The sequence below is a fragment of the Heterocephalus glaber genome, unplaced genomic scaffold (genome assembly GCF_053883595.1).
Source record: "Heterocephalus glaber isolate CG9 unplaced genomic scaffold, H.glaber_assembly_v1.0 deba00001457, whole genome shotgun sequence".
In the NCBI taxonomy this organism is placed as follows: Eukaryota; Metazoa; Chordata; class Mammalia; order Rodentia; family Bathyergidae; genus Heterocephalus; species Heterocephalus glaber.
In genome coordinates, this window is record NW_028258305.1 from 39194378 (window position 1) to 39208198 (window position 13821).

At 36.6% G+C, this 13821-nt stretch overlaps 1 protein-coding gene and 1 pseudogene across 2 annotated transcripts in view; both read right to left on the reverse strand.

Moving 5' to 3' along the window:
- The window catches only part of Ppp1cb (protein phosphatase 1 catalytic subunit beta), a 40486-nt gene that overhangs the window by 10835 nt on the left and 15830 nt on the right, over window positions 1-13821 (reverse strand). For both annotated transcript variants that reach the window (XM_004839233.4, XM_004839234.4), the window contains exons 3-6: window positions 9655-9786; window positions 7148-7378; window positions 4450-4554; window positions 2112-2183 (exon numbers count right to left, since the gene is read on the reverse strand). In XM_004839233.4, coding sequence (XP_004839290.1) covers window positions 2112-2183; window positions 4450-4554; window positions 7148-7378; window positions 9655-9786 — 540 coding nt within the window. The remainder of the gene's footprint in view (window positions 1-2111; window positions 2184-4449; window positions 4555-7147; window positions 7379-9654; window positions 9787-13821) is intronic.
- Window positions 9371-9479, reverse strand: LOC147827044 (signal recognition particle RNA; annotated as a pseudogene).

Consider the following 13821-nt stretch of genomic DNA (forward strand, 5'->3'; position numbering starts at 1 on the left):
TATTAAATGTTTATCAGGGGCCAGGGATTTAGCTCAGTGGTTTCGCTGCCTGCTGCGCAAGGGCAAGGACCGGAGTTCGATCCTCAGTACCAAAAAAAAAAAATGTTTATCAGAATTTTAATCTTAAGAATGGAAAATGAACTTAGTGACTACCCAGACTAATACTTGTTTGATCAGTAACTGATCTCCAGCAACAGAAAGGGAGCATTGTCTTGCCAGTAAGTTACAGGGCCTTTTTTTCATATCTAGTATATTCCTACAGACGCTCCGACACCCCATCCCCATACTACGTCAAGGTCGGCAAGCAGCTGCTGCGAGTCTCTATATTACCTCAGACAATTCCTAGTATGAATATATTCAAATTTCCTCAGCACCAACAAATATTACATATAAAGGGTGGCTCTGATGACACACATGGACAATTTAATACAATAAATGAATTTTATTTTAAAAAGTCTTGGCTGGGTGTACTGGTGCATGCCTGTAATCCCAGCAATTGGGAGGATGAGGCAGAAAGATCATTGTGAGTTTGAGGCCAGGCTGGGCTACACAGTGAGTTCAAGGTCAGCTTGACTTACATAGGGAGACCCTGTCTACAAAACAAAACACAAAGTCTTTTGCAGAAACGGTAAGGACAGTTTTATTTATGTCAATGGTTTTAATAATGTGAAGGTATGACATAATAAAAATGTATTTTGTCTTTGTTCCTATTTTGTCCTGGTACACCCTTGCAATTTCCTCAAAGACAAGAGTGTCTTCTGTTATTTGTAACAAGTCCCTTTCTACCACATCTGGCTCTATGGTAATAAGAGTGATTCACACTGGGATTTCTAGAAAGCTTCAGGATGGATACTGGTCACCAGAGACATTAAACATGCCAGAGTTTTATAAAAAAAAAGACTTTTGAACACTGAGAATTAGGGAGCCTCCAGCTTGGTGAACAAGCTTATGTTCTGGGAAGGAAGCATGCCCACAGAAGGGTATAGAAGCTCTGAGTTAGCTGCTCAGTACCTTCCCAGGTCTATCTCTTCTATTTAACTGTTCCTGAGTTCTACAAGTAAATGTAAGTTATTAAAGGAAGGGACTGTGGAGATTTCTGAATTCACAGCTTAGAAGTATGGGTCACCTGCGGATGGCACTTGCAGCTGGCATCTGAAGTGGGAGCAGTCTTGTGGATTGAGCCCTTTGACTGTGAAGTCTGCGCTAAGTCTGGGAGCCAGCATCAGAACTGAACTAGATACCCAGGTGGTACTGGAGAACTGGCTGTGGTTTGGAAAAATCACATACATCTCGTGTCAGAAACCACACAAGAAGGTATTAATGCTTTGTGAATACTAAGGAAAGCAACTTAACTATACTGAATCCAGTCCCTCTTCGTGGAATTTTATATGAATGCCATGATTAGATACCTTAGTACCTACATGGTATTCAAATAACAACATTTTAAACAGAAAAGTTAGGCTAAGTGGTAATGGTGTCTATCATTTATTTGTAAAGTTACTTAATACCGCATTTTATCCTCAACTGGTTTTTTCTCTACTTGCTTCACTTTTGTTGACTTACTAACCTAAGAGTTGTTCTTAATGTCTGGAAACTCAATTCACACAATTTTTTCACAAAATTCCACACACAATTTTTGTAAAATTAACCACAAGTCTCTAGAGCCTTGAGTTTAAAAATTTGAAATATAGATGACACAGAAAATAAAAAACGATGTAACTTAAAAGAAAGCAGCTGAGTGGGAGGGAAGGAAAATAAGTTATTTAATTTAAAATCTCTTGACTAACTTAACAGGTTTCTGAAGGACATAGCAAATGCCAGTATGAATGAGGAAATTTACAAAGGAAGGTAAGGGGAATCCATAGTAAGATGTTTTTGTGTATGTGATAAAATAAGTTTTGACAGAATCACATCATGGTTATATAAAATTTAAAAGTTCTATAGTTTAGGGAATGATTAGAAGAAAAATATTCTGTACTATTGCAAATAATTTGTAGTTATCTTATTGAACATAAAAAAGAGGTTTATTTAGTAAACCAATCCTACTTCCACTAAAGGTTCAAATATGCCAACATTTTACACAAAACAATTAAACTTCTCTATACACTTGCCTGTGTCAGGGACGTCAGTGGGTCTCATAATTCTCCGAATCTGCTCCATAGATTGCAGGTCTGGTGACAGTCCTATAAGTAAAAACAGGGGATGTAGTCCTGATAGTTGACAAAACGTTGCAATTATGTTGTCTTCTCTATTTTCAAGAAAATAGAAAACATACTTCTGTTCTATTTCAAAAGATTTCCCAAAGACAGACCCCTATGATGCTCTTTCCCAGTCTTCCCTGCCCTTCATATAAACATAGCGTATTCAATTACAACCCTTCCTACTACTTTTGCTATTTTGTTACCACTTCAAATAAAACATTTTACTTCTAAAATGTCTGTTGGTCCCCTTCTAAATATATTTTTTCACAGCATGCTCATTACTTCATGAAGGCATTAAACTGTTGATAAACAAGAAAAAGAACATGAATATACCTGAGAACATTTAAAGTGGTACATACATATGAGCCACTACTCTCTGGCAGCTAATCCAAGTATCATAAAGAATACAGCTGAACATTCATATTCCATACTTTCTATTTCTATTCTTAGCTATACTAATGTGCAAGAACCACAACTCCTTAAATGTTTAATATCTACTGGAGAATATGTTTCAATTAATACATTGAATTATGTCCTACTGGAGAATAAACTACTTATTACCTCTGGCCTAATTAAGTGCATCTAGCTTTTCAGTGTTTTTTCACTTTAATTCTCTCCATTTATTAATGAAAAAAGTAATTTTCTTATATTACTTTCATTAAATTACTTCCCCACACAAAAATCCAACATGGTTATTATAACATTTAATAAAGCCTTCTTGATCAAATTTCTATAATCTGATCTCACCATTCCCCAATATGTACTTGATAGTCTAGTTCAGTTGCATCAGTCCTCACATACTCTCTAGAGAATTTACATATGGTCTCATGTCCTTTTAATTTCTCTGAAGTCCACTTATCCCTTAAAATTCATGCCTCCAACAGCACTCAAGCTGAGGCAGGAGGATTGCCACAAGTTCAAGGACAGCCCACGCTACATAGCGTAGTGAGACCTTGTCTCCAACCTACCCCTCAAAACCAAAACCAAAAAAACCCCCAAACAATTCATGCCTCCATAAACATACCCAACAATTCTCTCTTTCCTGACTTTTCATAATTGCTATCTCTACAAGTACCACCATAACTAAATCATAACTAAATTTTATTACTCAGTATTTGCTATTTACTTACATCCATCCATTTATTCATTCATTCATTTGAGACAGCTGGCCATGAACTCATAGTAATCCTCCCGTCTCAGCTTTTCAAGTGCTGGGATTACAGGTGTGTGCCATTAAACCCAACAGCTACATAAATATATTTTCTTTTTATTTTGGTACCCGGGATCAAACTCAGGACCTTGCATTTGCCAGGCAGGTACAGTGCCAGTGAGCTACATCCCTGGCCTATAAATGTACCAAAAGGCTTTTAAATGCTTCAAGATCATCAGATCATATACTACATGCTGTCATGGCATCTAGCCAAGTGCTAGACACATGTTAATTTTTCAAATACATTTTATATACTTATGCTCATTTCACAAGTCATATAAAATAACCTGCCATTCTACAAAATTTTTGAGACAGGGTCTCACTATGTAGTTCAGGTTAGTATTGAACTAGTGATCCTCCTGTATCAACCGACAGAGTGCTAGGACTACAGGTGTGCACCACTACGTCTGGCTACAAAAATTATTTTTAAGACTAAAGCTGACATACTGTACAAAGCCCAGAGTTCTTAAAATATACACAAACTCAATTACATTTAAATTCTGATGAAAGGATATTTAATACAGATAAGAAAACGATGATCTTGTCATTTTTACTGACAGCTGGAGTATCTTTCTGTCAAAATTTAAGGCACGGGCTACAGATGCAGCTGAGTGGTAGAGTGTGCTTGCCTACTATGTGTGAGAGGCCTGGGTCTGATCCCTAGCATTGTAAAACCAAAAACAAAAGGAAACCAAACAGAGACAAAGGGAAGATGTTAAAGCTCTACCTATTACATGAGAAATCCTCCAAAGACAATGTCCAATTGCCATTGTTTCCCAAGAGTATCTGAGTTACAGGGTTTGTCAGGTGTGGTGGTGCATGGCTATAGCCCAGGCCTTGGGAGGCTCAGGCAAGAGAATTGCCTCAAGTTTGAGACCAACCTGGACTACACAGTGAGTTCAAGGCAAGCCTGAACTACACAGTGAAACCTTGTCTCATTAAAAAAAAAAAAAAAAAAAATTTTTTTTAAATTATAGGTCTTTTGTGGGTAATGGAAAAACAGTAAGAAAAACTCATAAGGCAAATTTATTATTCTACCTCCATGACAACAGAAGATCTTCTCATCCACAATGGCAGCTATAGGCAGACAGTTAAAACAATCAGTGAAGGTCTTCCACAATTTAATATTAAATCTTCGTTTGCCTATAAAAAGAACATGCAGATAATATTTTAAAATGTTAAATTATTCTCATTAGTTATTTCAAAACCACAGGATTATGAATTATTTCAACTTTCTTTTGTATACTTAACTAGCATTTTTGTTTTCTGTAAGTCCATTAAGTTATAAAAATATATCGTATGGACTGAGAATGTTCTCAGTGGTAAAACACTTGCTTAGCATGTGGGCTTAAGCCTCAACACCACAAAAAAGTTCTATTAAAAAAGTGCTGGGCACGGTGGCACACACTTGTAATCCCAGCACTCAAAAAGGCTGAGGCAGGAGGATCACTATGAGTTCGAGGCCAGCTTGGACTACATAGTGAGGACCTTGTCTCAAAAAACCAAGAAAAGGTAATAAGCATTCAGCACCTTCAGTAAAGTTACAGACTTCAAAGACTGTGGTACGTGTTTTATGCAACAAATACATCAGACAATTTTGTCTTTTAAGATCACTATAATAAAAGCAATTCTGAAACAGTCTAATAAGCTATTGGTTATTTTTCCTTTAACATGTACACTAAATACTTTGCCAAATACATGAGTAGAAATGAAAGGTGTACCTTTGGAGACTGTCCTTTTTAACTCTAATGCATCAAGTAATACACTCTAAACATACTGCCAAGATTCACTTTTGAGTGATTTACAACTTTGCTGTATAGCAAGTAAAAAGGCACAAAGGCTGTAATTTTCTTGTAGCCTAGCTTAAATAGCTACAACAAAGACAACCTGAAGTGCATGTTAACCTTTAGATTTGGTTACTAGATTTTCCTGATTTGGCTTTAAGCTCAACTTTATTAAGCCAGGGAAAAGATGAAAGATATAAGTACTAATTTTCTATGCTTTCATGCCACAGCTTGCCTCTTAATGACTAAGTACAATTCAAAGCACTGTTTATAAGCTGCTCTCTCATGCACTATTCCAGCTGATGTCATTTCTATATTTAAGAATATTCATACCTCTATTTTCAGCCTTTAAGAATATACTGTACCTATACTCTGATGTACTTTTAGGAAGATGGTTATAGTTTCATGTACTCCAATCTACGTTTTCTCTACAGGTCTCATTTAAACAATTCTAACTATATACTATATCACAGCAGGGAGGGATAGGGAAATAAAACAACAGTTAGGATGTGTTATGTACATGTATTAATCCCCCAGATAAATGTAATCATTATGTACTGCCAACACTAATAAAAAAAATTTAAAAAGCAAAAAAATACAACTAAATATACAATAATTCCCATTAGAACATAAGTTCCATAAGAGATCACCTGTCTTGAGTACTCCACATTCCTAGTGTTCAGAAGTGATTGGCATATATACCACAGCTTCAAACATTTTTCAAAAAATTGTTTGAAGAGATACGAGTTTGACTAACACTCTAACATATGTAAAGATGGAAAAAACAGAAGTAGATTCTAATGGGGAATTCCGTAGTAAAAAAAAGAGAAAGTTCAATTAGAAAATCACCGCAATTGATTCTAAACTGTAAACAACAGAAGAAGCTTACTCCCATATGGGATCTAACAAAACTCGAAGACCAGTTGAAATGTGGTACGGTAATTTGATAAACTGACTTTTAAATAATCTTAGTAGAAAACCAGAAGCCAATCTACAGTGATCTCTGTTTCACTCAGATATTTTTACTAGGCAAACTAATTAAAACACGGGTCTTCAATGTGGTTTTTCAATAAAACAGAGTACTATTCAGCCATAAAGAATGAGAAACTAGAAACATTTATAGCTAAATGGATGGACCTTGAGGCCATACTCTTAAGTGAAATAAATAGGACACACATGTGTAAATACCGAATAGTTTCTCTAGTGTGAGAAACTGAAAGTGTAAATAAGGATCAAAATGTATAACAGATAATTTGAAATAGGAAGAAAAGGTCCAAAGGAGAAGAGGAAGTCGGAAGGGCAGAGGAAAGGGATAAATATGAGAAAAGGAAAACAACAAAACAAAACAAAACACCACGGCTCTTCAGCCAAAAAAGTTGCAGTCAATTTGAGACAAGACCAAGGAGATCCCAAGAAGCCAATTAATAACGTGTTTCCCACTTTCAGGTTCCTCTTCCTGGGCCTCTGCCTAGGGATCATACAGTGGACCCTAAAGTTATGACTGGCCTGACATACGAACACCCTGGGTTGTGACTGGAATTTTAGTTTTAACTTACAACCAAAGTATTGAGTTACGACCCAAATGTTGGTCACTTGTGCTTCTAGATGGTCTCAGATACAGATTTTACCCTTACAGAATTCTGGAAGGAACAATACAACATCCTTTCCTGTGTGGCCGTAAGTGAGAAATCCTGGGCCAATGTCTAAGGTCACTGAGATCTGCCTGTATACAGGAGAGACTCTGAAGGCTGTGTAGAGGAGCCTGAGCCTTCAACTGACCAACCTGAGCTGCAACCAGCCCTCGAGAACAAACTGAGTGTGTAAGTCAAAGATCCACTGCATTTTTTTAAAAATTCAGAATGAAAAGGACTCCTTTGAATTAGAAAATCATGAGGAAACTTTTTTTTTTATGTTTTCATCAATTACTTTTCAAAGTTTTTATTTTCACTTACATTCATCATAGAATCCATAAATGCGATTGATGCTAGCACATTCATGGTTTCCTCTTAAGAGAAAGAAGTTTTCTGGGTATTTGATTTTATAAGCCAATAGCAAACAAATGGTTTCCAAAGACTGCTTTCCTCTGTCCACATAATCTCCTAAGAAAAGATAGTTGGCTTCTGGTGGGAAACCTCCATATTCAAATAATCTCAGCAAATCTGTGTATTGTCCATGAATATCTCCTAAAAACAGAAAAAGTCAGTTTAGAAAAATCACTTACTGTTGTGAGCAACTTCTATGAAACGGCTCCTAATGCCTATAGCATTACACAACGCCCTCCCCATAAGTGTAGGCTATACCTCGTACTTTCTTCTAACAAATCAGATACAATGAAAGGGAGATGGGTTCTAACTTCCAAAATTAGGCTTTAAGATTGTGACTTTTGTTTTGCTTGCATCCTCACACCTTCTTCCATGGCTGGTGATGGTACTAGCTGCCTTACAAAGAAGCCCATGGAGCAAAGAACTAAGAGAGGCCCCTGGCCAAGAGTTCATTTGGAACCAGGGCCCTCAATCCATCAGGCTGTAAGGAACTGAACTCATCACTGAGCCTTCAGATGATTGCGGCCCCACTTCAAACCTTGACTGGAGCTTTGTGAGGACCCCGAAGCAAAGCTGTGCCCACATTCTAGACATAAAGAAACTGTGAATGGCAAATTAACGTTGTTAAGCTCAGAAGTTTTGGGCAATTTTTAAATACAATAACAGTAACTAATACAGTTAGTCTTACGGTAGTTCATCTTAGGTTATATTCTATTCTGCCAAAAAGCAAGAAATAAGAAATATGTATATAAGTAACTTTTGCTACCATCAAATTATTTCTATACAACATTTAAAAGAATACTTATTGTTTGTTTAGGGTTTTTTTGGTACCGGGGATCGAACTTGGGTCCTTGCAAAGAATACTTCTTTTTTAAGAGTACAGATGGTACTCTAACTTAAAATGGCTGGACTTAGAATTTTTAACTTTATGATTATGAAAAAGCAAAACATGCAATAAGTAGAAACCGTACTCTGAATTTTTATCTTTTCTTGCACTATCAATATGTACTACAATACCTCTTTGAGATACTGGGCATTAGCAGCAGCAAGCTGCAGCTCCCAGTTAGCCACACAACGATTGATGGTAAATGAGTGATAACAGTGTACTGTGCTGTTAAGCTATCCTTCTGGTAGGTTAGGTGAATTATGTTTAAAATTATGGTATTTTTAATTTATGATGGGAATATTGGGACATAATCCCATTGTAAGGAGCATCTGCACTTCAATTTTAAGGTCATCCATCCAAATCAATACATCTGCTTCATTTAAATTCATAAAAGGGAGTGACCATTTACAGAAAATTCTAAATGACTGTCTCTTAAAGGCAATATTATATGGTAAATTACTTAGCAGGCAACAAATCCTAATCCATTCAACAAACATTATTTATCTCTTAATTGCTCAGTACTGTACAAAAGAGCACCAAATACCTGACTTAATAAACCACAAACAGAATAAAAAGTACTTAAGATTACATTAAGCACTTAAAAAAAATTTACATAGTGTGAACGCAGACCACCAGGAAATATCCAGGAGAAAGAATTTCTGCATTATTTAACCAAAGGCCAGGATGATATATTACATTTTTTCTTTTTTTTTTTTGATACCGGGGACCAAACTCGGGACCTTGTGCTTGACAGGCAGGTGGTGGAACCACCGAGCTAAATCCTCAGCCCTACATTAATTTTTTCTTGTTACAACAATGAAATGATCACTTAATTTAAGGCCATAAATTTTTAAGTATGGTCAAAATCCATTTTAAGACTTAAATACAAACAATCACAACAAAGTAAGAAGACCTTAGATATTGTCATGCTGACCCTAAAAATTCTGTATGTTTTTTCTAAGCAGTGCACTGGAATCTTCATTTCCCCATATTCTTAAAGACACTAAATATCAATCTCTGGCTCTTTTGTAATTTGATTAGTTAGAATTTTGATTTTATTTATGGAGCTGAGGCCCTTGAATGTATTTTAATTTCTTCTAAGAACTACCTCTTCCTATTTTTTTGTTCTTGTTGTATTGTCATTTTCTTATTTCTAAGAATTCTTTATTAATGAACAGCAATCTTTTTATATGTTGAAATCTTTTATATGTTGAAAAGACTATACCAAGTCTTTTCTTTTTTTTTTTTTGAGGCAGGGTCTTGCTATGTAGTTCAGGCTGGCCTTGAACTCACAGCAATCCTCCTGCCTCAGCCTCCCAAGTGCTGGGATTACAGGTGTGCACCACCACACCCGGCAGTACTTTCTTTTTAATCATTTTTATAAGTTTCAAATTTTATACAATAAAACCTACCAATGTACCATTACACAAAATTTAAAAAAAAATTTTCCTCATATCATTATTCTCATTATAAATATGGGAAGAAAAACACGATTCAAAAGAACCGTTTCCAACATTACCCGTTTACCTACCACAAATTTTCAGTGGTGCCTCCAATTCCAAAAGAATAGGCTGGCTGAGAAAGATCTCACGAGACTTGATACATAAACCCCGAACTTCTGCTTCAGTCATCTGCACAATTTTTCCTGGACGACATCCTCGTACTGATAAACAACAAATAAAATGGTCAGTTTTCTAAACTTTACCAGTAAAATAATAATCTTTTGAAAAGTTCATGTCCATATGTTGAAGGTCAGAAAAGTCAAACAGGTTGCAAACTACCTAATTGAATCCAATGGCTAATAATAGTAAGGTATTCTATGTCTTTGGCCTCTATTTCCAGTGTTGCTGGTTTCTGATGACACTCCTCAAGTCTGCTACCACTGAAATGCTGCCACTGAAAATTTGCTCTGTAGGGGCCAATTTGAGGCCTACCAGCCCAAGAGACCCAGGCAGTTTCAGGGACAGCACCCTTGAGCGTCTGGCGTACTCTCCCATCAAAACAATTCTTTTATCTAGTAGGAAAGTAGAATGGCATCACTAAGAATCAATGGTTATAAAAAGCAACTGGGCACAGTAGTGCACACCTGTAAACCCAGCACGATGGGAGGCCAAGGCAGAAGGACTGCAGTTCCAGCCCAGACTGGGTAACTTAGTGGGCCCTGTGTCAAAACAAACCACACAAACAAACAAACAAACTGGCTTCAGTGTGAAGACCCTGGTTTCAATCCCCAGTGTGTGTAGGATTAAAAAGTAGTTGCCAGTTAAGTATTTTGGCTTTGTACTCTTTCCTGGAATTTTATCAGCATCTCCAGGAACTTTAGCAACAACCACCTCCATTTGCTGATTTAAAACACATATACATGTAACTTGTCATCATTTCCTTTCATCATTATCTCCACTGGTTCATTCCATTTAACCTTTATACTTTTAAGATCTAAATCCTAACTGAAAAGGCATTCAAAAAGAAAACAGACTGCCTCTCTATATACCCCTACTACTTTCCATTTATAATTAAGCATACATATTTTTTGTTTAAAAATTGCTACAATTCTTTTGTCTGGTTAACGATACAGGCTTTTAAAAAGTTAGGCCTTTATTTGCAAAAGTTGTACATTCAAAATATATATATATATATATATATATATATATTGTTTTTGCAGGGGGCGGCGGGGGGGGGGTACCAGGGATCAAACTCAAGACCTTATACTTTCCAGGCAGCCGTCCGCACCACTGAGCTAAATCCCTGCCCTCAATATATTAACATAAAAATAACAAGATTAAAGAGTCAATATACAAATGTGCTTTAGCAAATTTGCCAGTTAATAAGACTATTCCTGAAATTCAAATCATGATCAGCAATACTAGCTCTCAAAAATTACCTACTTTTAAACCTAAGACCAAAAAGGACATTTAGCTTCATATCTTTTACTAAGCACCTGAAATACTGGCCTGGGTTAGATTCAGGAACAAGTCTTAATCTTGGGATTAGTCCTAAATGGATAAAAGTTTAAGGGGGAGAAAAAAAGGTGTTCATCTCGAAGGATGAAAGATCCCTGGTTGCTTTCAGATGACAAATACACATCTACAAGTTATTACTCAGTAGTTATTAAATCATTCAACAAATACTTGAGAGCCTAATGTGCTTCAGTTGTTAGATACTACAGACAAGATTTATAAAAAATGCTCAAAGGTAGGCACAGCGGTGTTCACCTGTAATCCCAGCTACCTGGCAGGCTGAGGCAGGAGAATGGCAAACTCAAGAGCAGCTTGGGCAACATAAAAAAGACTGTATCTCTTTTTTAAAAAGTTCACAACTTATGTTATAATTCCACAGTAACATATAGTTTAGATGTGACTCAATGGCACTCATTTAAGGAAGTTAAAAGGTTAGTGAGGGTCATTTCAATGTCTCAACTTAAAATTGACCAAATTATAATGGTGACTATTTAACCTTGTATAGCTTATTATTTTCTTCATAAATTATATGTTTAATTTTTTCCAAGTGAATAATTATGGAACTCTAACATTTTTAGAGGTATAAAATGCTAAAAGTTATGCTAATCCACAAAAACTAAAATTCACCAAAATAAACCCTACTGCATGAAAACTGTATTTCACTGATTCTAAAACGCACTTTTGGGCCAGGGATGTAGCTCAGTGGCACCGCACCTGCCTGGCAAGTGCAAGGTCTGAGAGTTCAATCCCTGGTACTGGCGGGGGAGTTCAATCCCTGGTACTTTTCCCTCAGTATCTCTGAAGTTGTGCTATACCTTGTAATTGCTTATGATTACAACTGGAAGTGGCCTTTTCCCTCTTGGTGGCACATAAAACTGCGTGTCATGATCATACCTTAACAGTTGATGAAATGTCTTTAGAGAAGCTTAAGTTTCTTCTAAATGTTAAGCCTTTGGCAAGTGACCAAATATTAGAAATGCACTGGCCAAACGTGTGGGAAAATCAAGTAAACAGAGCAATTTCAATTGTTTTTCCAATTTAAGTCATGCTCTCTTATGTACTTCCAGATTTCTAAAAGCACTTCAAATTTCTCAGTTATCTGAAAAAAGAAATCAGGTGCCCTTTTACATGTACATGCATGAGGCAACTAGATCACTATCACAATATTCCCAACAGACTTCATTATTTGGATATAATGAGTCTAGATGTAAGTGTCTCACTGGATTAAGGAGATATTATAAATTTGCATACTTCATTAGGTGGAAAGCACTTCACACCAATTATTTCATTTTGTCCGTTTCAGGTCCCAAGAATGATAAAGGGAAGTTATTCTCTCTACTGTATAATAAAAGACTGAGATTATATAACTTTGCATATGATCGATCACAAGATTGGAGGAAATGAAGAACAGCATAGAAGGATTCAGAAACAAAGTATTCTAACTCAAAGGAAGAATGCTTTCCACTTTGCCATATAAAACTTAGAGATAAAAAATTTCATAGAAAAAAATTTCTAGCCTATAATCTACTATTACAAAGCAGAAACTATTTTGAAGTATTATGTACAAGCAGTTAACTAACATCACATGTATAAATCAATGCATTTTTAACTACTCTACACTTACATAACCACCCAGAATAATATGCAAAATGCTAGGTGGACATGGTGACACTCGCCTGTAATATGAGCACTTTAAGTGAAAGCAGGAGGCTCTCAATCCCGGCCTAGGCTGTTAGTGAAACCCTGTCTCAAAATGAAAAGAAAGAAAAGGGGCTAAGGAGGAAGCTCAAGGCAAAGACCCTGGGTTCAATCCTCAACACCAGAAAAGGGAAAAGCACATCATTCTTTGGGGTGGTCACGCACACTGCTCTAGGGTGTGTCTGTAACATAAGAGCAGAACTAATGAGTCACAGAAAAGACTCAGTTTTATTTAGCAGATAGCAAGGGTCTCACAAAGTAGCCATACCAATTGATGTCTTTAAGTCTTTTGTTTATTCTTAAAACTGGATTGACTTTTTCCCCCTTTTTAATGCTGTCTTGATGAACAGAAGTTATTTATTTTTGGTGCCGGGGATCGAACTCAGTACCTTGTGTCTGTGAGGCAGACGCGGTGCCACTGGGCTAAATCTCAGGCCCAGAAATTCCTTCCTTCCTTCCTTCCTTCCTTCCTTCCTTCCTTCCCTCCCTCCCTCCCTCCCTCCCTCCTTCCTTCCTTCCTTCCTTTGGTACCGGGGATTGAACTCGGGACCTTGTGCTTGCGAGGCAGGCGCCGGAACCCCTGAGCTAAATCCCCGGGCCCAGAAGTTCTTTATTTTAATGAATCTACAATCTAACTTTGTCTTCTGTAAGGATTATTTCCTTATGTCTTCTAGATGCTTACTGTTTTAGACCATTTCATTCCCTAATCCCTTCTCAAATTAGTTGGTCTGAGGTAAAAAGTCAAGGTTCATTTTTATCCATGCAGATATTTGACTTGGCATTATTTATCATAGAAATTATCCTTTCCCCTAATAAACAGCTGTGGCAACTTTGTAGAAAAATCAAGCAACCTCACTCAAACGGATCTGTTTTTGGACACTATATCACTGGCTTGACACCAAACGTGTGCAAGTTTTCATTGGAAAATAGATGAGTTCAGGAAGAAATGACATTTGAACTATGTCAAACCTTCAAATTCACAGACTTCATTATCTCTTCTTTTACTTAAACTGTCATTTATTTCAGGGCTGTTTTGTAGTTTT